The sequence below is a fragment of the Asparagus officinalis genome, chromosome 5, assembly GCF_001876935.1.
Source record: "Asparagus officinalis chromosome 5, Aspof.V1, whole genome shotgun sequence".
NCBI classification, from domain to species: Eukaryota; Viridiplantae; Streptophyta; class Magnoliopsida; order Asparagales; family Asparagaceae; genus Asparagus; species Asparagus officinalis.
This window is the reverse complement of record NC_033798.1, coordinates 91572429-91596347: the sequence shown is the minus strand read 5'-3', so window position 1 is coordinate 91596347 and position 23919 is coordinate 91572429. Positions and strand designations below refer to the sequence as shown.

The following is a 23919-nucleotide window of genomic DNA, read 5'->3' as shown; positions in this document are numbered from 1 at the left end:
TATTTGGTTGGTCCCCTGGATTAAAAATGTTGAGATCAGCAGTCAAATTCCCAAAGGACAGCTTCATTTGACCAGTTCTACAGTTGATGAGAGCATTAGAAGTGGCTAAGAACGGTCGTCCTAAGATGACAGGTGTCTGTCCTTTGGGATTGGAAACAGGCTGTGTTTCCAAGACTACAAAATCTACTGGAAAAATAAAATCTCCAACCTTAATCAGAACATCCTCTAACTCACCCATAGGGACCTTGACAGATCTATCAGCCAACTGTAAGGTGCATTTGGTTGGGTTCAGTACACCTAGACCCAATTGCTGATAGACTGAATATGGAAGCAAATTGACACTGGCCCCTAAGTCTAAAAGCGCCTTATCAATGTGAGTATTACCAATGATACATGAAATGATGGGGGAACCTGGATCTTTACGTTTCAAAGGTATGGGATTTGACAGCATTTCACTGATATTGGCGGCTAAAAAGACTTTCTTTGGGACATTTATTCTCCTCTTCTTAGTGCACAATTCTTTTAAAAATTTAGCATAAGATGGAATTTGTTCAATTACATCTAAGAGAGGAATGTTGACCTTAACCTGCTTGAATGTCTCTAGGATTTTCTCCTCCTGAGGAGAGTGTTTCCTAGACCTGAGTCTATCTGGAAAGGGAGCAACCGGTCTAAATCTATCAAAAGCAGGCTCAGGTTCGGGTTCAGGTTCTTGGTCATCTGAGGGGAGTGATTGTTGAATAGATTCATCAGAAGGAGAAGGAGAAGGAATTTGTACAGGATCAAGAGTTTGACTTGGCGGAGTTCTCACTTGATTATCGACCTGTCTACCTGACCGAAGTGAATGGATTGCATTCACTTGAGCTTCATAGGATGAACTGCATCCTGTGTTATTAGGGTTGACCACGGGTTGACTCGGAAATTTTCCTTTCTCTCTTTCACTCACGGCACTAGCTAGTTGACCAAGTTGGGATTCTAATCTAGCTATAGCTTGAGTGTTGGAGTTGAGCATTTGTCCGGTTGATTGCATGAAGGAATTCAACGTGCTAGATGTTTGAGTCAACATATTCGTGGTTTGAGTAGAGGCCTTAATTATGGTTTCTAAACCCCTTTCCAAGACATTGAGACGTTTATCTTGATCTGGATTGTGAGGAGTTTGAATTACAGCTTGATGAGGAGGAGACTGATTTTGATACGGCAGATTGGGTTGTTGAAATTGTGAATGAGAATTGAATGGAACTGTGTTTCCCCTAGGAAAATGTTGGGTCGAAGCGGGAGTGAAATTTTGAGTTCCGGGAGAATTTCCTAGATTCCATGCAAAGTTGGGATGATTTCTCCAACCTGGATTGTAGGTTGGAGAAAATGGATCATTTCTAGGGTGCTGGAATGCAGCGTTCATCTGTTCTATTGCGTTGTTATTTCCTAGGAGAGGGCATTCCTCTGAAACGTGGGTAGGAGACTGACAATTATGACATCCTGGGAAAGAAACATGATTGAGTTGAGCTGGAGCTCGTTCCTTAATTTCTAAGGCTTCTAACCTCCGCAGAATTGTCGCCATCTTCGCTTCAGAAGCAATGTTTGACTCCAAGGAAAGACCACTAGACTTAGAATGGGGAACTGATGAAACCCTGTCATCGCACTGTTCCCATTGCATTGTTTTTTCAGAAAGACTCTCCAAAAACTCCCAAGCTTCATCAGCATTTTTCCTCATAAAATCCCCGTGGCACATTGATTCTAAGAAAGTTTTTGCAGAATAATCCAATCCCTCATAAATTATTTGGCACAATCGCCATTTCTCTAAACCGTGATGAGGACATTGGATGAGAAGATCTTTAAATCGGTCAAAATACTTCCAAAAAGGTTCTCCCGGGATAATTTTAAAGTTTTGAATGCTGTTCCTAAGCTTTACCGTTTTATGAATAGGAAAAAATTTCTTAAGAAAAACGGTGACAAATTCATCCCAAGTTAAGATGGAATTTGTTGGTAAGCTGTACAGCCATTTTTTAGCTTTATCCTTAAGAGCAAATGGAATAAATCTAAGCTTAACCGCATCTTCATTTAATTCTCTCATTTTAATCATAATACACACTTCCTCAAATTCCGAAATAAAAATATATGCGTCTTCTGTTTCATTACCAAGGAATTTGGGAAGCATGTTTATGTATTGCGGTCTAAGCTCAAAACTTATTCCATTTGTTTCGGGGAGCCTAATGCATGAGGGGATTGCATTTCTAATGGGATAGCACATATCATGAAGAACGGGTGGATTAGGATGCTCCATTTCTATGATTGGTTCAAAGCGAATTAATCGATGTGTATTATCCCTAATCCACTGTTGCATACACCAAAAATTTTTTATTTTTTTTTTAAGAAGAAAGAAAAAAAAATTAGTTTTTTTTTTAAGAAGAAAGAAAAAAAAAATTAGTTTTTTTTTTTTGAGAAGATAAAGAAAAAGAAAAATCCTAACTAAAACAAATCAAAATAATCACTTTTCAATCAACTCTAATTCTAGGGTTTAGCCTAACTCAACTAGACCAGCTCCTAACCAAAAACTCCTACAGTGAAAAGATCAAAGTTTTACCCAGGTAGTTAGCCAGGTAAGGATAGTACTAGAGGGTGATCAAAGATCAATTAAGTACCTCTTTCCTTGCGGAGCGCTTTACGCAACCCCTAAACCTTGCCTTAGACACCAACTAATCTGAGAAAACTTAAACCGGTTCTCTTAAGGATTTCTTGTTCCTTATTGAGCTCGAATCCTTAGGGGTTAACGTCTAATGAGTTTTATTAGGCTTGGGTGGTGTAGTGAGGAATTCGTGATTTTTGGGCTAAGGAAAGGGTGATGAAATCCCTCACCTTATCTTGATTATGGGGTTTTGCCCTTAAAAATATTTTTAAGTGTGTGTCAAATCAAGATGCTCAAATCACTTGGTGAATTCCTACACTATATGAAATGCAACCCTATGAATTAAAAGCAACTAAAAAGGATGGAAGAATTTTTTTTTTAATTAGGGTTAACAATCAAACAAATGAGAAGGGGGGATTTGTTTGAATTTATTATCTTGTTAGTAAATGTCAAAGTGGATGATGAATTTTATTATGGTCAACAAAAAATAAAATCTCTTTTTTTTTAAAGTCCTAATTGTCTCTAATTGTGAAGAAGTAGCTAAAGGGTGTAATTTAAAAACTAGAAAGAGGACTTACCCGAAAGCAAATATTCAAATCCTAGCTCTCCAATCCTAGATAACCTCCTTTTCACCCCCTGCCTTTGTGGGAATAACAAATATCATCCCGAATGAATCCTGCACCTGCTTTTTTGTCAAGCAAAATGATTGAAGTGGCATACAGAAGTCAGGGTTATCATATAAAAACTTGATGCGGCATAAACATGTACCAAAAAGGTTGCAAGTGCACAACCGTGTCAAGTTATAGTATTTAAGATATCGATCCCACGAGGAAGGTGTTTTGTAGGAGAAAATATAAAATCGGTTCTTATGTTGTGTGCGTGACAAATAGGAGTGATGAGTGAATATGATTGTGAAGAGATTAAGAGAGTGGAAGTGATAGTGTGTAAATCGGCACGAGATATAAGTGAGAGTGGATGTGACAAAGAATGAATATGATCAATAAGGCAAGAAGGAAAAAGAAAATAAAAATCAAGAATAAAAGAAAATGTAAGAAATTAAAGATGGTGGATTCAATTATAGATATGGGTAATCTACAATTGAACCCACTTCTTAGAAAAGGGTGATTCCCTAGAGGGTTCTAGCCTAAAGGCGAATCAAACAAAATAAAAATAAACAAAAAGAAAAACTAAACCCAAGAGGGTTCTAGCCTCAAAAATTAAATCTACACTACAAGCATGAATTTAAATCTAACTAATAAGCAATAATAAAGAAATTACTAAAAAGAAATAAAAGAGAAAAGAAATGCAAACCTTCAAATTGCTCTTCATCTCCATCCTCATCATTCAACAAGAGGAGAAAGAACAAATTTAAAGAGAAAAAAATTATTTTTATTAATTGCAACTACTAAAGTTACAATTTTGGAAGGCCTTCTCAATTAAGAGTAGCCCTCCTCTCCAAAAGGAGTTTACAAAATTTTCACACCTCTAACCCCTCACTCTCTACCCCTATTTATAGTAAACATCAGTGAATATGAGCCATTGGATTTGTCTTGAACCCCAAGCAACAATCTCCACCTTTGAATTTGCTTTTTGGTTCTTCTTTAGCCCATATGAACTTCTTCTTGTCGAGATAGGTGATTTTCATATATTATATATTAAATTCTGCCTTTCAGATTAGGAGATATCGTTGTTTCTTTGTGGCCAACCATCTTGAATATAATTTCTTTTCATATTGGGTTTTTGATTTTCTCCGGCTTCTATAAAGGTTACAAAATGAGGAAGTTGAAGTCTTTTAGGCTTTTATTCATTATTTCTTCATTAACCTGCAATAAAAACAATTATTAGTGATATATTTATTCATATAAAATAGATAATGAGGGTATAAAATTGTAATAAAATGTGATTATCACGTACCTTCCGCCATTCTTAGATTGAATAACCGCCGCATCAAATGAACTTTATTCGCGGCTGATGGCTTCTCATACATATTTCAGAGTGCTGCCATAAGACCCGACGTGGTCTTCTCAATTGCTATGTTGAACGCAACATTGCGGGTCAACGTCAATCTGATAACACCGAGGGCTTGTCTGTCTAGAAGGATCCACTCATCCTCCTTCATCGACTCCGGCTTCTTCCCCGATAGTGGTTGATACAGATTTTTCTGATACAGATAATTCTCTATCAGCATTTTTCATAATCTGAAATCTGTTCCATCAAACTTCTCAATACTCATTTTTCCCTCATTTGCGGCCATGGCTCCCACTTGAATCTGACTTCCTCTAAATCGTTTCAGGCTCTGATACCATTTGTTGGGAATTTACACCAAAACCCTTAAGACAGCAAAAACGCAGAATAGAAAAAATACACCAAGATTTAACGAGGTTTGGCAACTGCCTACGTCCTCGGGAGCCACACAGTAAATTTCTTATTAATCAAACAAGAAATTATAAACTTAGAGCAGATCTCAAACTGAAATCTCTTAATAAATACTAATTTATTATTGTAGCTATAGTAATAAATTCTCTTCTTAAATACCCTCTCTTAATTCCCTCTACAATAAATTCTCTCTTTAAAATCCCTTCCCAATCACGTGAGAACAGGAGAACAGAAAGAGAGAGAGAGAGAGAGAGAGAGAGAGAGAGAGAGAGAGAGAGCTGGAGAAAGGGGGAGGGTGAGCCGCCGCCAGAAATCGAAGAGAGAGAAAAGGGAAAGCACACAGATGAAGCTAGGGTTTCGGGTTCCCTTTTATAGGGGGAACCCTAGGGTTGGCGACAGGCTGTCGCCAGCCTTGCGCGATCTCGCCTACGAGCGGTTGTCGATGTCGCATGTGCAAAATCCATCAGCCTCGAACTCACCTGATGTCTACCATGAACTCGCCTGCAACGATTCGCTCAAACTAGCGCTCGCCCATTCGAAACTCGTCCACGAGCTCGCCTGCGTGTCCTCGACTTCGCCTCGCAAAAAACCCTAAAAAGTCACCAAACGCAGCAAATAAAATCACACAAGATTTAACGTGGAAAACCCTCAACAGAGGAAAACCATGGGATCAAAATCAATCTACTATCACATTCAAATTACAATATTTTATACGGACAAAGACTGCCAAACCCTCTCTCTCTCTCTCTCTCTCTACACTTCTTCTTCTTTTTCCTCTAACAATAGAAGGACATATATAGGGAAACCAAAACCCTATTTCTAGTCTAACTTCCTAATTAGAATAAGATTCAAACTCCTAATCATGATGGAACTCAAACTCTAACCCTATCTAATTCTCATGAAGTTCTACAAAGAATTAAAAACGCTATACTAACTTGGAGTTTGAGTTGATACCCAACAAGTTGTTCATGACCAAAATTTTGAGTGCAAAAAGGTTCTTGCAAATAAGAGAGATAAACTACTTCAGTTTCAAAGCAAATTTCAGGGGGTTCAGCAAGATTCTGAAGGATCAAAGTACTTGATCCCTCTTAGAGCATCTCCAACAGCTTCCCCAAAAATATCTCCAAAATGGGGAATCAAATGTCATATTCTCCAAATTATTTTTGCTCCAACTCCAACAGCTTCCCCATTTTGAAGAATCATGCATTTATTACAATAACAAAAATATTCTACATCTTTGACTAATAAATAATAAATTATTTATTATTTTGAAGAATCCCCATTTTGACCAAATTATTTATTATTATAATGAGGAGATGGAGTTGTTTTTTGTGGGTTAAGTCTAGAAGAACGTGAAAAAGTGTTTCCCCAAATATTTGCAGAATGCTGCAGATTTGGGGAAGACTCTCTATTTTTTCTCTCCTATCCCTATTTTGGGGAATGAAATGAGGAATCTGTTGGACCAAAAAAAAGCTCAAAATTCTCTAAATTTTAGAATACCAAGAAGATGGGAAAGCTGTTGGAGATGCTCTTACTCTTTTTTTCAAAAACTACATGAAGAGTAAAACAAAGAAAGTTGCATAGAATCAGCCAGAAACCGGCTGAGCAAGCACCTGATTGGTGGCCATAAAAAAAAGTACCTCCTCGTGCAAACGATTGTTGTGATCGTTCAGTGCTAAATCCTCCACCATCTTCTTTAGTGCCTCTACGATTTTGATCTTCATCTGTTCTGATAAAAACTAACAATAATCACTAATTTTAGAAGCATTGTGAACGTTGGACCAATTAAATTCCTTTGTCCATGAAGATTTTCAGCTCTAAAGGAATCATCCACTAGTAGAAAATGAAATATCCCAGACGGAATATCCCAGACGGAAAATTTTTCGTCTGGGATAATCCATACTAGACGGAATTAAACCGTCGATGAAATAGTTACAAAGAACTTTCCGAAAAGCCAGAGGTACACATCATGATTCCTTTAGAGTTAAAAGTTATGATGGATGAAGTAGTTACAAAGAACTTTCCGAAAGCCAGAGCCCAGAGGTACACATCATGATTCATGTACAATCAAATGTTGGGAATATAAGCTGTTTAGACAATAACGAAAATCAGTTTAAGCAATTTAATAATTAATAGATAATCACTATTATAACACAGATATAAGAAATATATCAAATGAAAAGTAAATAAAGTTAGAAATACGGCCTGATGGTCGAGGCGTGCAAGCACTGTCCCAAGAATCTAATTGCCCCCTCTCGTACAGGGCTACGTGGCAAAAGTTCCCGGAGATACAACGACCCTCGGTCAGGCGACCTCCTTCTCGTCGGCACGAGCTTCAAGAAGGCTTTGCGAACTCTTCTAGACTTTCAGGGAACCAACAGAATATAATAGCAAATATTTTGAAAGAGAAGAAGAGGAGAAATTCGTTTTTTTAAATCTGTGTATTTAGCCTTCGGCAGGTGTTGGTTTTTATAGGGGAAAAAACAGCCGTTACAAATCCCGCGGATTTAATTCTCATAAAAACTCGATTCGGTTTTAATTACCGATTTAATAAAAATCCGTTTTCATTTTAATTATCGATTTAATTCTCATAAAAATTATTTTTCCGTTTTGATTCTGATTTAAATCTCATGAATATTACCGTTTCAAAATTTAATTCTCTTAACCATTACAAAATGTTTATCACATGTTAATTGTTCAAAAATAAATATTACATTTTAATTATTAATAAATATTACATTTTAATTATTTAAAATAAAAATGTATCAGATTAAAGGCCCATTAATCCGGAGCGGCATTCGTGTCCGCAGGTCGTGTGCGCGCTAAAAATGTATCAGATTAAAGGCCCATTAATCCGGAGCGGCATTCGTGTCCGCAGGTCGTGTGCGCGCGCCACCCGACCCGACCCGAGCCCGACCCGGCCGGCGCGCGCGTGTGTGGTGTGGAGCATAACCTTTGTTTTCTTCTAGGCATAGGAGAGAAAGGGAAGGCTTATAAAGAGCCTATCTTCCCATCTCTTTTCCAATGTGGGAGTAAAGTTTTCCTCCTTTCCTCTACAAACCCAAGTTTTAAGTTATCTTTATTATATAACTCCAACATCAAAAGCCAATAACCCAAACCCAAAAACTCAATCATGATGATAGGTAGGCACTGACCAATAACTCGACCCATAATCCGTAACGCTAATTACAATGGGCAAAGAAAATCATAGCTACGAACAACCAAGTAAACATGCGTAAAAGGCTCACCTAGAATGTTCATGCATAAATTTTATGTTTCAGAGTAAACGTATACAAATTCATACAGCTTGAGCTAACCAAGAAAGAAAATGCGAGAAACTTGAGCTAAATGAACTTTGGAAATAACGCTAATTACAATGGGCAAAGAAAATCATAGGACCAATAGGAAGGACAAGTGATGTGTTCCCCTCTTATTACATAATATGGGATCTCACATATCCCCTTTTGGTCCCATATTTTAGATCCTTGGGGAATTTTTCTTCAGTCAATAACATGAGTTTTCACCGTTTAGAACCCTTCGTGGGCCTGATACTGAAATAAAAGAGTGAAATCACTGAGGCCCACTTATGTGCCAATCTTTACCCCTAACTGGTAGGATAAAGAACGTCCACCAAAGCCCAGCAACAAAACAGTGTCTACATCAACCGCGCATGCGTGTGCCTTTGTTATCATTTGGTTAAGGCTGCACGTAAAACATTACATAAAAGTCGGAAGTATATGTTATATTAAATACTTTAGAAAATGTTATAGCAAATTAAGCTGACTTGGTAAAATATTGGACAGTTACAATTAGAAAAGAAAAAATTGATGTGCATATCTTTGAACATTTCAAGAGAATATAATTATGCACTTTCCGCCATAGTAGATAATCAGGATGTCAAAAGGATCTCATTCGGATTGGTCCTTGGTTGAATTTAATAGGGGGCTTTTAAAAAAGTTGATCTATGTACCGTGGAACTTTTGAAGAGAGATAATCATAATTTATCCACATAACAAAATTGATTTGGATCCTCTTCATTGGAAAAAAATAGCGACTATAATAAAATCATATCTGTTGATTTGTTTAATAGGTGATTATGATTCGTTTTTGAGTGTAAATTAGGAAAATATTGTAATCCATGGTGATATAGTAGAACATTATGATTTACTTATCGAATTTTCCTTCCAACTTCAATTGTAAATATTCAAATAAAAATATCATTGAATTTCAATTATAAACTATTCCGTCTGTTGCTAATGGAAGTGGGTTGGTGGATAAATTCAATTGCTTTAATGATGATGTTTGAATTGTGGTGTATCTTTTGTAACTACCAAAACTTATACATAGCGGATGGTACTCTGCGTGAGTCCCATCCTGAGGGGCTGTTTGGATGTCTTTAGAAAACTAGAGTATTTATGACACAAAATAGAAAGTGGTTATCCACCTCACCACTTTTCATTCGAGTGTTTACATTGTTTGGTTAGGAATCTTTGTGAATCCTAAAATAATAGTATTATATTGTTTGGATAGTATAATGTAAACTAGAGTATTTATGACAAAAAATAGAAAGTGGTTATCCACCTCACCACTTTCTACAAGGTTTTAACTTTTTTATTATTTTTTTGGACACATTTACGACATTGTGTAAGCTTTCCAACAAAATCACTCCTAATTTTGGTGATTTTGCTTTTGGTGACACCTCATCAAAAGGTGTAAGTTTTTCATGTAAAAAAAATTTAAACAAACAATGTAAAGTGGTGAAAGCTAACATTGGGACCCACTTTTTTATACTTTCCATTATTTTACATGGTAAAAACATACAACCAAACAGCCCCTTATTCCCAGGGAAAAAACATGGAAGTCCATCGCAATCATTAGCAGAAAATACGAAAAATTATTAATTAAATGAGGAATATTCCTCTCTTTTTCGTTAATGACAAAAGATCCAACCATGCGTAATGCCGGCCCTTCACAATGACATTATAAATGAGGACAAAATAACTAACTCATATTTAAACATGAGTGAACTCTCAAAGTTCTCTATTTTATCTATTTTGTTTGTAGAACAATATTTATGATTTAAACATCATTAATACAGTCAAATTTTAACAAATTGATGACGTGACGGTGTCTTTTTTTGCATTATACATTGGTTTTTATCAGTCTGTGTACTCTTTTTCCAAACCAAAAAAACACTTAAATATTTTTCTCCAAAACTTTTTACCCTTTAACCTCTTTTTAGGAATTAAATTTTTATTTTCTATATTGCAAAAAATACAAGAAAAAATACACTATCACGTTATTAATCATATGTGACTATAACATCACAAAATATCATATTGTAAGCAAAGAGCGCATAAATGATATATATTATATTTATATATATATATATATATATAATAATATATATATTGTATTATATATATAGTATATATATATACTTATACTATTATTATATATTATATATATGTATACTATATATATATATATATATATTTGTAAGTTAATGAGTAGTCCTTGTCATAGGGGGATTTCTCCTTGACGCCTCTAAAATCACATGATGTGAGCGAACATTATGAATGATCCGCTCCGTTGAAGCTTGGATCTATCTTATTTAACGCTCAGAACCCCAAACAACCCAAGTTTGGGGTGAATACGTCGTCGTGTTTGACCTCCATCGAGCCATGTAAAAGTTCTGAATTCATTCAAAAGCGTCTAAAATTGATACGAGTGGATGAAGGGGTGCATACAGCGACGACGGGTTAACTCAAATTGTTGTGTTCGGTTTTAGAATATGTAGTGCAAGTTCAACGGAGGCGGATCATCATAATATAGGCTCATCATGTGATTTTTAGAGGGCATCATAGGAGGATAACCCTCCTATGAACACGAGTCCCTTATTCTTCTCTCTCGTCTCATCGCCTCTCTCTCTTCTCTCTCTAATTATATAATATATATATATTAATAGGTCTATAGTATTATAGTGATTGAATATATATATATATATATGTATATATATATATAATTCAGAAGAATGATACTTTGAAGAGAGAACTTGAGAGTTTACCAAAACTTTAAGGAGATTGATATAATATAATATTAATATATATATATATATTATAATATATATATATATATATATTATTACTATATATATATATATATATATTATAGTATGTTAGGTAATTGATTAATGCTAATTTGATGAGCAGTTTGCAGATTGAGAATTTTTATTAGCTGGAGCAGGAAAAAGTTAAAGGAGAAAATGTCTTATTTGTATTATCTCAACTAACAGTATTAATATTAGGGTTAGTGTTTAATCCCCCTCCCACCCCCACCCCCTCCACGCCTAAAAAAGAAGGTTAAAAAAAGGGTTAGCGTGACATACACTCTACCCTAAAATATTGCACTTTGGAACCTATTGCTATTCTAGTTTGAACTTGACAGATAAACTTTGGGGCAGATCCAGAAAAGTTTTCATGGGGGTTGATGACAAGTGTTTATATAACTAAATATAAAAATATAATATCATGGGGGCCCGGTTTCGATATTAGTCTCCTAAATCATTAGCATTTTGATATCAGTCACTCAAATCTTCATATTTTGATATCGGTCCCTCAAATATCATTATGGTGTTGATATTAGTCTCATAACTGGTTGATGCTATAACTTTAAGGGAATATTTTGTTAACTCTAACATTTTTGGGTGGATTGACCATTATAGCCCTCTGATTATAAACTCAAATCTATATTATCTATTTAACTCAGACCCATTTACAACCCTCAAACTCATTAATTACAAACACAAACACATTAATTTAGACCCTTACCTTCTTCCTTTCATCCCTTTGATTTTAAACAATTATGGGAAAGGGGGGTATTTTGCTCAATTGAGAAAGTGTTGATGAAGAAAAAGATAGAAAGCATCCAAATTCAATGAGTGGAGGTTAGTTTGGTAATTACACACCTAGAGTTAGCACTAACCTAACCACATGTCATCGTTTTTAACCATGATCTTAACAAAAAGGACCAATATCAATAACTAAAGTGTACTTGAGGGACTAATATCAAAATATAAAGATTTGAGAGACTAATATCAAATTCATTATGATTTAAGGGACCAATATCGAAAAACCCCAATATTATAAAACTATTTTTTTCTGATGAGAATGCACTGAGTACATTAATTTCATTATTAAAATTCTAAATGACTTTTTACTTTTCAATGGGTTAATTCAAAATTTTAGTAATTTCTCTAATGCTTTTAGATTGCTAGAGTCTTCGGGTGTAATTTTAAAAATTTATGGGGAATAGATATAAAAATTGCATGAGTTTATATGCAAATTTATAAATATCTAGGGGTTCAATTGCACGGTTGCACCCCTAGCTAGATAATAAATCCTCCCCTGGATAGACCTCTTGTATGAATTTACTTGATTCTAATTTCACATGGGGTAATGTTTGTCAAATTTCCACCTGGGGTAAAAGTAGGGTTATGCAATCGGTCGGTTGGTTTGGTTTTTGGCTAAATTTGGCCAAACTGATCTGATCTGCCTATCATTCAAAATCGAACCGAACCGATTCAAGTTGGTTCGGGTCAGTTTGTTTGGTTTTCACTTAGATACAAATGTTATGCCCAAATTCAATTTCACCTCTATTCTGTCAAAGAAAGAAGTCTCTTATACTTCAATTTATTGAAATTCATAAATTATCAACTGCTACTGAATATTAGATGTAGAAATCAAAATCTTATTCCTAGCAAAGCTTATATAAATTTTTTAGAGAAAGCTTACATAAAGAATTAAAGTAATCTCAATCTAATAGACAAAGTAAATAAAAAATATGTAATAATTTGGATGATGAGTATAACTTCTATAAAATTATAAGTCTAATCCAAAGAGAAGTCTGATCCAAAGATGTATCAACAGAGGAGAAAATTTAAGAAAATGCTAGAATCAACATTATATTTTAAGCTTCTTACCTACAAAGTGGATTGGTCCAAAGTAGAAGAAGCGAATAGATAATAGAGAGATAGAGAACTAGAGATAATGAAAAGTCCTAGAATTGGAGAGGACATCATTGTTGGGGTATTTTATTGCTATTAGGCCCCGTGAGAGAAAAAGATGTCAAGCTACAGCGAAGTAACTCTATATGAACTATAATGGGTCGTGTTTAGGCTGATGCAAATAGTAATTAGAATGAGTAGTACAATTATGTCTGTTTGGTCGGTTTGGGTTGAAAAAACTTTAACTCGACCTGAACCAAACCCTAGTAAAAACAGAACTGAACTGTTAAATTTCGGCCAGTTCGGTCGATTTTTTCTGTTTGACCGAACTATGCTCACCCCTAGGTAAAAGAGTCAAAGAAGTTGCTATAGGAAGTCTATCTCACAACATCAAACCGTGGGGATAATAAATTCCAAGCTAAAACCCTATTGTGCCATCTACTTTTCAATTATGTACCCACACTTGTATTTGATAATATGAAAACATCCTAAAAATTTTTAAACTTGCACTTATATGCCCTCACTTATTTTTATGTAGCACTTATATACTCTAAAGTTATTAAAACTTGTACTTAAATACCCTCAAATTTGCATAATTGAGTGTGTATATGTGCAAATTTTAAAAACTTTCAGGTATTTAAGTGCTAGTTGTAAAAACTTTAGCGTATCTAAATGCTAGTTGTGAAAACATTTGGGTATTTAAGTGGCCTTTAAAAAAGTGAGGGTATATAAGTTCAAGTTTTAAAAGCTTTACGATATTTTTGCTACTAAATACAAGTTGGGGTACATAAATGAAAGTAGTTGAAACACAGAGTACATAAGTGCTATTTAGCCTAAATTCCAAAATGCGAAGCTCTAAGGGGTTTACACGCAATTAATCATCCTAAGACTTCTCCAAATTGATTATGAAAATAAATTTGATTATGTTTTGTTGCACACATGTTCTAAACAAACCAATTGTATAATAAGGAGTTGTTTGTTTCCTCGTATTTAGTGGGTTTTGCATTGAGAAATGGGACCCATAAATTTAAAATCCTAGATAATTTTTATCAAATACAATGTTTGTTGGGCATTCTTCATTTCACAAATTTCAGGTTGCTATGTAAGATAGTTGCATCAAATATGATTTTCTAAAATTATACTAATTTTGATTAGATTTGTGAGTTTAGTTACATATCCCAGTAAAGTTAATGCACAACAAAATAAAACTTAGTTGCGTTTTAACCCTCATTCAAATTCTCTTTCAATATCCATCATAGACCAATAAAAATATTAAAACATGAGTTTTTCAAAATCCATTGCATGCATCAAGATGTAATCAACAAATTAAAGAGCCCCTAAGAGTTTCCATTAGATTGAAATGAGTGTACAATTTCTCACATTACAGCTTGTAAGACTTCTCCAAATATTTTTACAGGGAAATTAAAGCATATTAGATGAGTATCTTAAGAAAACCGATTCGGATCCTCTCTAATTATGTGGGCCTCAAATCCCTCTAATCATTGCTATACATTTCGAATTTAAGGACGAGATTAGGCCATGCGATAAAACCACTACGGTCTTAAAAATCACTATTTTTCAAAAACCACTATTTTTTGAGAACCACTATCACCATAATTGGAACCCTACATGGTTTAATATCACCCATTAAATTTGGAATGTACGACAATAATTGGAGGAATTGGAGACTCTTTAATAAGTTTCTTTTCAGAGAGAGAGAGAGAGAGAAGTATTTTTCTTAAGATTTAGATCTGCTTCATGGTTATAGTTAAGATGTTTTCTCAATTCCATTTCTAGTAAATATTTCTCATGATATCTAGACTTTTGCATACAATTAATAAGCATGTTAAAATGTATGGTACATATAAAAGAAAGCTCCAAATCGATGACCACATTCAAAACAATCTTGATCAAAATCTTATAACAAAAGTGATAGTGTTAATTTTCTTTACTTCCAATGTTAGGATGTGTGATTACATTCACACGCGAATGCTTCAATGAGTTTAGATTCAAGAGAACCAAATACTACGGCAAGTCGCAACTAATGAGCAAAGGAGCATTCACGGAGTAGGCCATGTTGGAAATTGTGGTTAAATCTGGAATTAAACAGAGGAATTTAGATGTGATGTTATTTTAATTTTTTCAATTAACTGATGTGCATTTGTGAAACACTGTGCTTAAAGCAATATTTAGCCTATTCCGATGCAAGGATCCCAAGGCCAAACTGCTTCCAGGAATAGCAGTATAATACCCTAGTGTGCACCAACCCAGAACTATCAAGATCTCCTCGATCTATAAGACTTTTCGGTCAAGGCAAAAGATCTCCTTGATCTTAGAACCTTTTGGTTCAAAACCTTTTGATTTTAGGGGTCCTGCGGGCACAGTTTCTGCAGCAGCAGCACAACAACAGCAACAACAACGTCGATCCGACATTCGTTTTCCAAGCTCGCGTGTGTATACCGACGTTCGTATTCTATACCGATGTTCATATTACACGCTCGCGAGAGAGTTTTCAGCTGCAACCAAGAGCTGCCCAAGCACGCTATTTATAGCTCTCTAAGGCCAGCTCAAGAGTCACACGCAATTAATATGACTGTTACAATTATTAATGGCAATTAAGATTATAACATCCATGCATTAAATTGCTCTAAATGCTATTGTAACTGCTGCATGCAGTAACTCCTGAATACGAGGCAATCAATGGACGCGTTGCTACGAAACGCGAGGGTCACGTCTCATCAAATCAGACGAACCTCGTTTGACAAACGAACATCATCAAACAGGCGAACCTCGTATGACAGACGAACCTCGTCGAACGAGCGAATATCGTCAAAGGCGAACCTCGTATGACAGACGAACCTCGTCGATCGAGCGAACCTCGTCAAACATGCGATTAACAATATATATATATATAGTTTGAAAACTCATTTTGGAAAGCAGTTTTGACCAAAAAACCCAACAGGCCCTAGTTTCTATAAAGCACAGCTAAGTTTGTACAAATGCGAGCAGATTGATTTTCAACGTTCAATACATACAGATGCATAAAAACACAGCACCAAAAGCAATCTATCCCTTCACATTTCCTCCATTTCCTATGCTTTTTATTTTGTGATCATTTTATACATATCTTAAAAATATACCCTTGCTTCACTTTAGATTGGGTTTAAGCATTACGCTATGTTAGGATGGGGGGTAAAGAGAGTAAAAGGAAGAGAATTTTAAGTTTAACTTTGTTTTGGGAGTTTCGTTAGGAGAGTAAAGATCATTATCAAAAGATAAATGACATATATAGTTTATAAATTAAAAAAGGCAGAAGTTGCTTTTGAAAGCATTCTGAATTTGCTTCTAAAAGCGCCAACTTAAAAGCAGAAGCAATTTCAATAAGCATATATAAACAAATTCATTAAACATTATAATTTGTTGCTTCTAAAAAAAGAAACAAATAAATAAAATAAAATAAGGAAGCGCACTAAGAAAAATCAATACCAAACTAGCAAGTCTTAAATTCCTTTTTTTAATAGAAAGTCTTTAATTTCTGAATCCTTTTTAAGGAATCAAGCATTTTGGTTCTTATACTTTATCGTCTCGTTTGGTACGTGGGAATAAATTCAAGTGAGAATGGAATGGAAGAATGAATAGAATGGAATGTATGTGAGAATGGAATGGTCATTCTCATTCTCTTGTTTGGGTGCGTTTGTAGAATGAAGCTAGAATGAAAATCTAATTCTCATTCCCATGTTTGGTATCACTAGCTCACAAGTGAGAATGAAATCTCATTTTCTAATAATGCCCTTATAACAACATAGATTTTTAATAAGATAAAAATAAACATTAATGATAATAACTAAAAAAATTTATTTATGCATATGTTATATTAATCTAGATATGTGTTATACTAATGCACATGTTATCGATCAGGTGTATGTTTCATTTATATTTTTTAAACAATTCTCACTATTTCTGCAGATGTTATATTGATCTAGGTATGTGTTATAATAATGCCCTTATACCTCTATATATAGTCTAGACATGATATGGTTTTGATAATTTTAATATTTTGGCCAATTTCTCAGCGAGAGTTTCCTCTTTTCATAAATATTGGATCAAATATTTTTTAATCAAAAGTTAGATTTATTGTTGTGCATAAACCACAATCAAACATGTACGCAATAGGTACATATAGTTCTCTATGGTGGGAAAACAGTAGCAAAAGTTCAAAAAAAATATAATTTGCTGGTGAAAATAACAGACTTTAAACATTGGTGAATAAACAAAAAAAATTGATTGACCAAAAAAAATATAAACATTGGTGAATAAACAAAAAAAATTGATTGACCAAAAAAAATATTGACATGAAAGAATTTCAATCGGCAAATAATATATAGTTTCACATGAAAGAATTTCAATCGGCAAATAATATATAGTTTCAGTTGTATCTGTTTTTATATTAAATTGTGTTATTCCTATGTTGAGCAATTGTGATATAATAGGCTAATGAAATATGTACCGCTAGTTTTAATATGCTATTGAAATACGTACCACTAGTTTTAATCCCTACCCCGCAAAAAATTCCTATTGTTCGAATATAATTAGTAGCTGAGAGAAAATGAGAATACGTAGTCAAAAGCCATGATTTTTAAATTTATTCTTATTATTAATAGGGGTATAATTGAAAAAAAAAACCTAACTAATTTGATTCTCCCCTTGAATGGGAATGATCATTCTCTATATTCTCACTTGGAATGCTCATTCCCACAAAAAGTGGGAATGGTCATTCCATGAGAATGGTCATTCCAACATCTAAAAGCAAGTTTTGTTTGGTATGAGAGAATGAGAAGTGAGAATGACATTCCATTTCACCTCATTCCCTCGTACCAAACGGAGCCTAAGGAGATTGTGATCATTTTGTCTTATAAACAACCTAAGCCCAACTGACAACAACAAATACACATACTGCACTGTACAAACAACATGATTACATCCGAGCGTTACGGGACCTTAACTTATTAACCTAAACCACCACTCAAAACACCAAGGTCCTTTAACTTCGCATAATTAAACACACATATATATATATAACATCTGTACTAATACATAAAAAAAAATACTAATTTGGCCCTAAACCCTGAGTAAGATCACAAACACTAATCCTAGTTAAAACCTCGAACCCTCCTCCACGTACCTAACAAAAAGATTACGTCGGGCAATAACGGAATATTCCGTTCGATGCCGTCCTCGGCCGTCAGCAGAAGAGTCCAACGGCGTCCCAGCAATTAAAAACACCAAGAAAGGGACGTAAAATGGGAAGGGAGGCCTAAAGCCAGCAACAAATTATTCTCCAATAAAATATTCAGTGGACATTTTCTCTGCTGTTTTATTCAACGTTATAATATAATTTGTGAAGTTTGTGCGTGGCTATTTACTTGCTTTCAGCCTCTCGTTTTGGGTGTCGATTCCTCGGGCCGCTCGGAATTCGGAGGTAGGATCGAAATAGCTTTCAGTCTAAAATATTTCTCTAACCCATCGTTTGATTGTGTTGTAATGAACAAATCTGCAAGCGTGCTGGGTTGGGTCTTAATTTGTTTAATTAATTGCATCATTTGACACTGTTTATGTTGAAATTTTTGTAAATTGGTCTCCCTTTGTTCGTACCCTCTATTCCACCGGAGGCTGAGTTGATTTCCTTCGAACCCGTTGTATGAATTAATTGCGATGAAGGAAGCTAATCATTTGGATCCCTGACTATATGAATGATCACAACGAAGTCTTCTTTTAGGGATGATGTTGTTATTTTGAAGCAACATTAATTTTTTGTTGTTCCCCAAGTTGATCGAATGATTCTTAGGATCATATCATTAACATAATAAATAGAATAAAAAAAAATTCCTCTCCTCTGCCCTCCTTGTTATGTGCAAATGTCCCTTCCTTCTTCCTAGAACTCTCTGTATTCTCGTTCTCGTCATGATCTTGAAGCCTTTTTACATCAAAACGAGTAATTTACGAAGTCTCAAGTTCGTGACGAATCTGATGGCAGCTCGAAACTGGTCAAAATTGAAGTTCGTAGACAGAGGAAAAAATGGACGAGGACTTGTAACAAATTCTAGAAGGCCGGTTGGTATGTTGGAAAGATTTTTCTTATTTGTCAAGTACTTGAAGCTCATTGTCAACAAATACTGCCCCCAATATTCTCCCTCGTAGGAAAAGACTTCAAAAGAAGGGAGGGGATATTGGTGGATAAGTTGAAGGGTGCAACAGTCAACTTGAAGGGCCAAATCGCAAAATATGATTCTGGAACTCATGCGTTTCATACTCTGATCATGTTATTGATGTGTATATTCATCAAATTTGAAGACAGAATTATTACCCTGGCGGAGAGAGGAAAAAAAAAGCTCGTAAGCTATATAAGAGATCAGGCAATACATTTTTTGAACCGTTCAAGAGACTGTGTTATATTCGTATTTTCATATACCTTGTGTATCTATGAGAGTGCTGTTTTTGTCCCAATACTAATCTTAACCGAAATCGGGCATACTGTGACTTTCATTACAGGGCAATTCGCAGCTTAGAACCAAGGAACGGGGACAAGGAGGAACATAATGGGTATAAACAGTGAAGGAAACAACTCCGACAATCCTGGGACGTCATCAAGACAGCGATTGCGGTGGTCAAATGATCTCCACGAACGGTTTGTGGATGCCGTCGCACAACTAGGTGGACCAGATAGTAAGTGCCTCTGAAATAATTGGATATCGTCTATACAAACATTGTGCAAAGTATTACACTTGTAAACTCCATTGTTTCATTCCAAAAATTATCAAGGTATTCCCCCAGTTTACCGCTTTCGTCCCTGACTCTCTTATAATTGTAACTGATGAAGAGAGTAAGCTAAAGGGCTGTATCTACTACTGTGGCAAGAGATCTTCAGATTTTCTCTCATCTTGGCCTCTGGGTGCTTGGCGAAGTCACTACTAAAACATGTGATTGTAGTTTTGTTCTCCGTCAACTACTTTATTTGCTAGTTTATTGTCATATTCAAGTAGTATTCACCTGCATCCACAGAAATTTGGGAATATTTTAAGTCCTACTCAAGCGAATGCTTAAGCTTTATGCTCGAGTTTTCGCATCAAGAGCTTAAAAAATTGCAAGTGCATCATAAACTTTGATAGGTGTAAATACATTAGAATTCTGGAGCGAAACAATGCGTCTAAGGACTCTGATGATGTATTAATCTGTGAATAGTGTTTTCTCTTTGATAGGAGCCACTCCTAAAGGTGTTCTCAAGGTCATGGGTGTGCCTGGGTTAACAATATACCATGTCAAAAGCCACTTGCAGGTATTCAGGCCAAAGTATATGAATGTTCTTTCTATCATGTTTTCCCTGTTTCTAATTTATTTATGCTTTTACCTGATCTCATGTTTTGTTTTGTTTAGAAATACCGGCTTTCAAAGTATCTCCCAGACTCTACATCTGATGGTAAATTCACTTTTGTTGAAGAATTATGAAGACTTATATTTAGCAGAAGGATACCTTAATTTAACAACAACTCGAGTATAATGTTAATCTAATTCATGGAGCATAATTTTCTTGTGTGCAGGTAGTAACGTTGAGAAGGGAGAGCAAGAGGGCCAGTTGTCAACCATTGACAACTCTTCGTAAGTGAAGAAAAAAACTATTTGCTAGCACATATTTTGTAATTTTATGCTTTCATGAGCTGCCTATTCTGTTTTCTTTTTTCCCCTTTAATAACTAAATTGTTCACAACTCAAGTAACTTGTGTAGGTTTAATGTGCAATTGCTGGCTGCCACTAGTTAGCTGATAGCAAGCACAGTTAAGAAATAAGAGGCCGTGTTCATTAGATACAAGTACGAAAGTGCGAAGTATATAGATTGTGATCACAAAATTTTTAAATAATAAAAGAGTATAAGATTCCATCAGATAAGGGAGAAATACTTTCAGATCTGTTTATATTGAAATCGGTTTGCATCTCTAATTCTTATCTCGTGTTGTTTCGTTGTACTTCGTTACCATTGACTCTTATCTGAGTTAAAGTGATGACTATGTGATCAGTAACATCCTTCATTTTTTTTGTCAGGGGGATGCAAATAACAGAAGCTTTAAAGTTGCAGATGGAGGTGCAAAAGCGGTTACACGAACAATTAGAGGCAAGCATTAACCTAACATGACCTTTATTCTTCTGCGTATTCTGCTGTATTCTTGGACATAAATATAGTTGGTATGTGACCTTGATAAGTTGATTTTGCATTAGCTGGGAAGTCCTCTCCTTCTGGTTGAACGAATTTAGCATTCATGAAAGGAAAAAAAAAAAGATATTCTCTTATTATACTTGGTAGCCTATACTTTAGTTACGTGATGAGTGCCCTGACCTTCAGAAAAACACCTAATGGGCTAATAACCTATAGACTCAAAACCATAAATCATAGCTCCAATTATTTAGTTCAACCTGAATATTCTTATTTAATAAGCGAACTCCATTTCACTTGTGCCAAACAATAGAATAACTGGTTAGGAATAAAGTACTTTCGCTAAAAAATAGATATTAAATGGCCATGACTTGGATTTTACTCTGTAACTGCTATCTTAGAGTTCAAAAGGGGTATCCGACAATCAAAAGACGATCGTTTCCCTCTCCTATTAATGTCGCGGCTTCAAAGGATATCATCTGCTATAGGACGAAATCTTATAAATTTCTTGTTATTGCAAAATTTCTCCACTGGCTTCCTGCTCGGCCGTTACATTGATCACTTATCCACGCCATGGCTTCTCTCCACACTGCTCCAAATAATCTCTTATATGTTCTTGTTTTTAAGTTACTAAGTTATCTTTGTCTTTGCTAATTTCTATAGGTCCAAAGACAGCTGCAGCTAAGGATAGAAGCCCAAGGCAAATACTTGAAGAAAATAATCGAAGAACAACAGAAGGTCAATGGTGACGGCAATATCCCAACTCCAATTCCAACCAATATATGCCATGACTCAGACAAGACTTACCCTTCAACCCCAGCTCCAACTTCTGAAGAAAAACCCACACGTGATGACCATGGGCTCTATAACGGACATTTGCACAATGAATCTGTCGCCTCTCAACATGAGCCATTGACTCCAGACTCCAGCGGACGCGATGATTCCCCCTTTAGGAGTCCACAGAATGAGTACCCGAATAAAAAGCAGAGGAGTGAGAATTTTGTTCTCTCTCATCAGATTCTTGAATCTAGTTCAAGCTCGGGTTTTCAGCAGCCAGGCTTGATGTTTCCTGTTGTGGGGTCACATTTTGATTCTCCCTTTGGCAATTGATTGAGAAGTGAATTATTTCAATTTTAATTGTAAGAGAAATGTTGTGCCTCTCGAATCTAACCTCAAAGTAGAGAAAGAATTCTCTTACTCTATAACAGCAGACGATGTTAGCAGCTTCTCCCGGGTATTACTTCTGATATGTAGCATGTGCTAAGATAATTATATCCTATGAGCATTTAGGGTGTTTGCGAGATGTTGATTCTTTCATTGTCGATAAGTATTGTGTCGAGGAAACTTATATGTTTATTCCTTCTTTGTCATAAGAAACTTTTTTATGAACAGTTGTGATGATGTTTATACAATTATACCTTCATTCTCCATAAGAGTTTTTTTTTTTAATGAACAGTTGTGATGATTTTTTACGGGATAGTGTTATTTACTATTATTGTTGTCTAGATGAGCATTTGTTTGATTTGGTATGGAGTCTTATACGCTGGAACAGAGGACTCTAGTTTTGTTCCAAAAAAAGTACATGACAAGAGATAACAGTAAGCTTCGAACTTTGTCATGGAAAAAAGTACAGAATTCATGGCTCAAGTCAATAAAAAAATGGTCCTATTTGCTGTATAGGTCTCTTCTAATATATTTGTTAAAACTTATATTTCGCATTCTCCTAATTGTTGTCTTTCTTATGTGAAATAATCAAATAATCTTATGACAATGATAGACAAACCTTTCAATTTTATCTCCAATCTAATGATGCAGTAATATAATTTAATAATATTAAAATTGATTATTTTCATTTAATTAACTTAATCATGAATAATTTTTTTCTGAACAATAATCACTTTAAGAAAGTATTAAAAATTTATTTCTTAAAAGCTTGGGAGGAGGGAAAATAAGGAATGGCCATTATACGGAAGGGTATATAGCAATTATGAAAAAGTGGAGGAAGGTAAACTCATAACTTCCCAAATGGAGTGAAATAAGTTCCCCTTAGTTCTCCTTACTAATTTCCCAAACAAGTTTTACATATTCCTTTACCTTCCCTTAACTTAACTTAGCCTATGTTCCATTCACTAAGTGCGAATCCAAACAAGTTCTAAAGGGTTGTTTGTAAAATTTTAGGGGTTGTTTAGAATTTTAAACTTTTAGGGGGTGTTTGTAAATTCTTTGGGGCTTTTTGTAAAAATTTAGGCAGTTATTTGTAATATTTTAGAGAATTATTTGTAATTTGAAAACTTTTATCAACTATTTGTAAAATTTTTAGGGGAATCAGGACTGTTTATAATTTTTGAAATTCGGAGACTATTTGTAATGTTCAAGACTTTTTAAGAAGTTGTCTGTAATTTTAAAACTTTCAGGGGAGTCAGCGTTCGGTCAGTAAAGCAAAAGGAAAATGATAAAAAAAATCTTGCTACATCAACAATTACTAAAAAAATTAACAAGAGGTTTTGTTGATAACAAGTAAGCGTTAGGGGCCTCCTTTGATGACTTTAAAATTTTAACAATAGGGAACCTATTAAAACGGCCCTTATAAGAGTGGTGCAATATACTCTATAGAAAGAAGAATTGTGATTCCTAAGCTAACTCTCTAAACACCATTGGATGTTGTAGATCACCTCTTTTTATAATGTGTTCCTATAGAATTTACTCAAAATTTGA

The 23919-nt window shown here is 34.9% G+C and overlaps 1 protein-coding gene across 2 annotated transcripts; it reads left to right on the top strand.

The window, feature by feature from the left end:
- On the top strand, positions 18302-22507 carry LOC109840165 (myb family transcription factor PHL7-like). Of its 2 annotated transcripts, XM_020408701.1 has the most exons (7): positions 18302-18480; positions 19551-19724; positions 20258-20334; positions 20433-20475; positions 20597-20654; positions 21096-21165; positions 21868-22507. In XM_020408701.1, exons 2-7 carry the CDS (start codon positions 19598-19600, stop codon positions 22312-22314), a joined length of 822 nt encoding a protein of 273 aa, XP_020264290.1. In that variant the 5' UTR covers positions 18302-18480; positions 19551-19597; the 3' UTR covers positions 22315-22507. The 2 variants fall into 2 exon arrangements, with proteins under 2 accessions (XP_020264290.1, XP_020264291.1); XM_020408702.1 differs by lacking the exon at positions 18302-18480 and having other exon boundaries at positions 19652-19724; positions 20241-20334.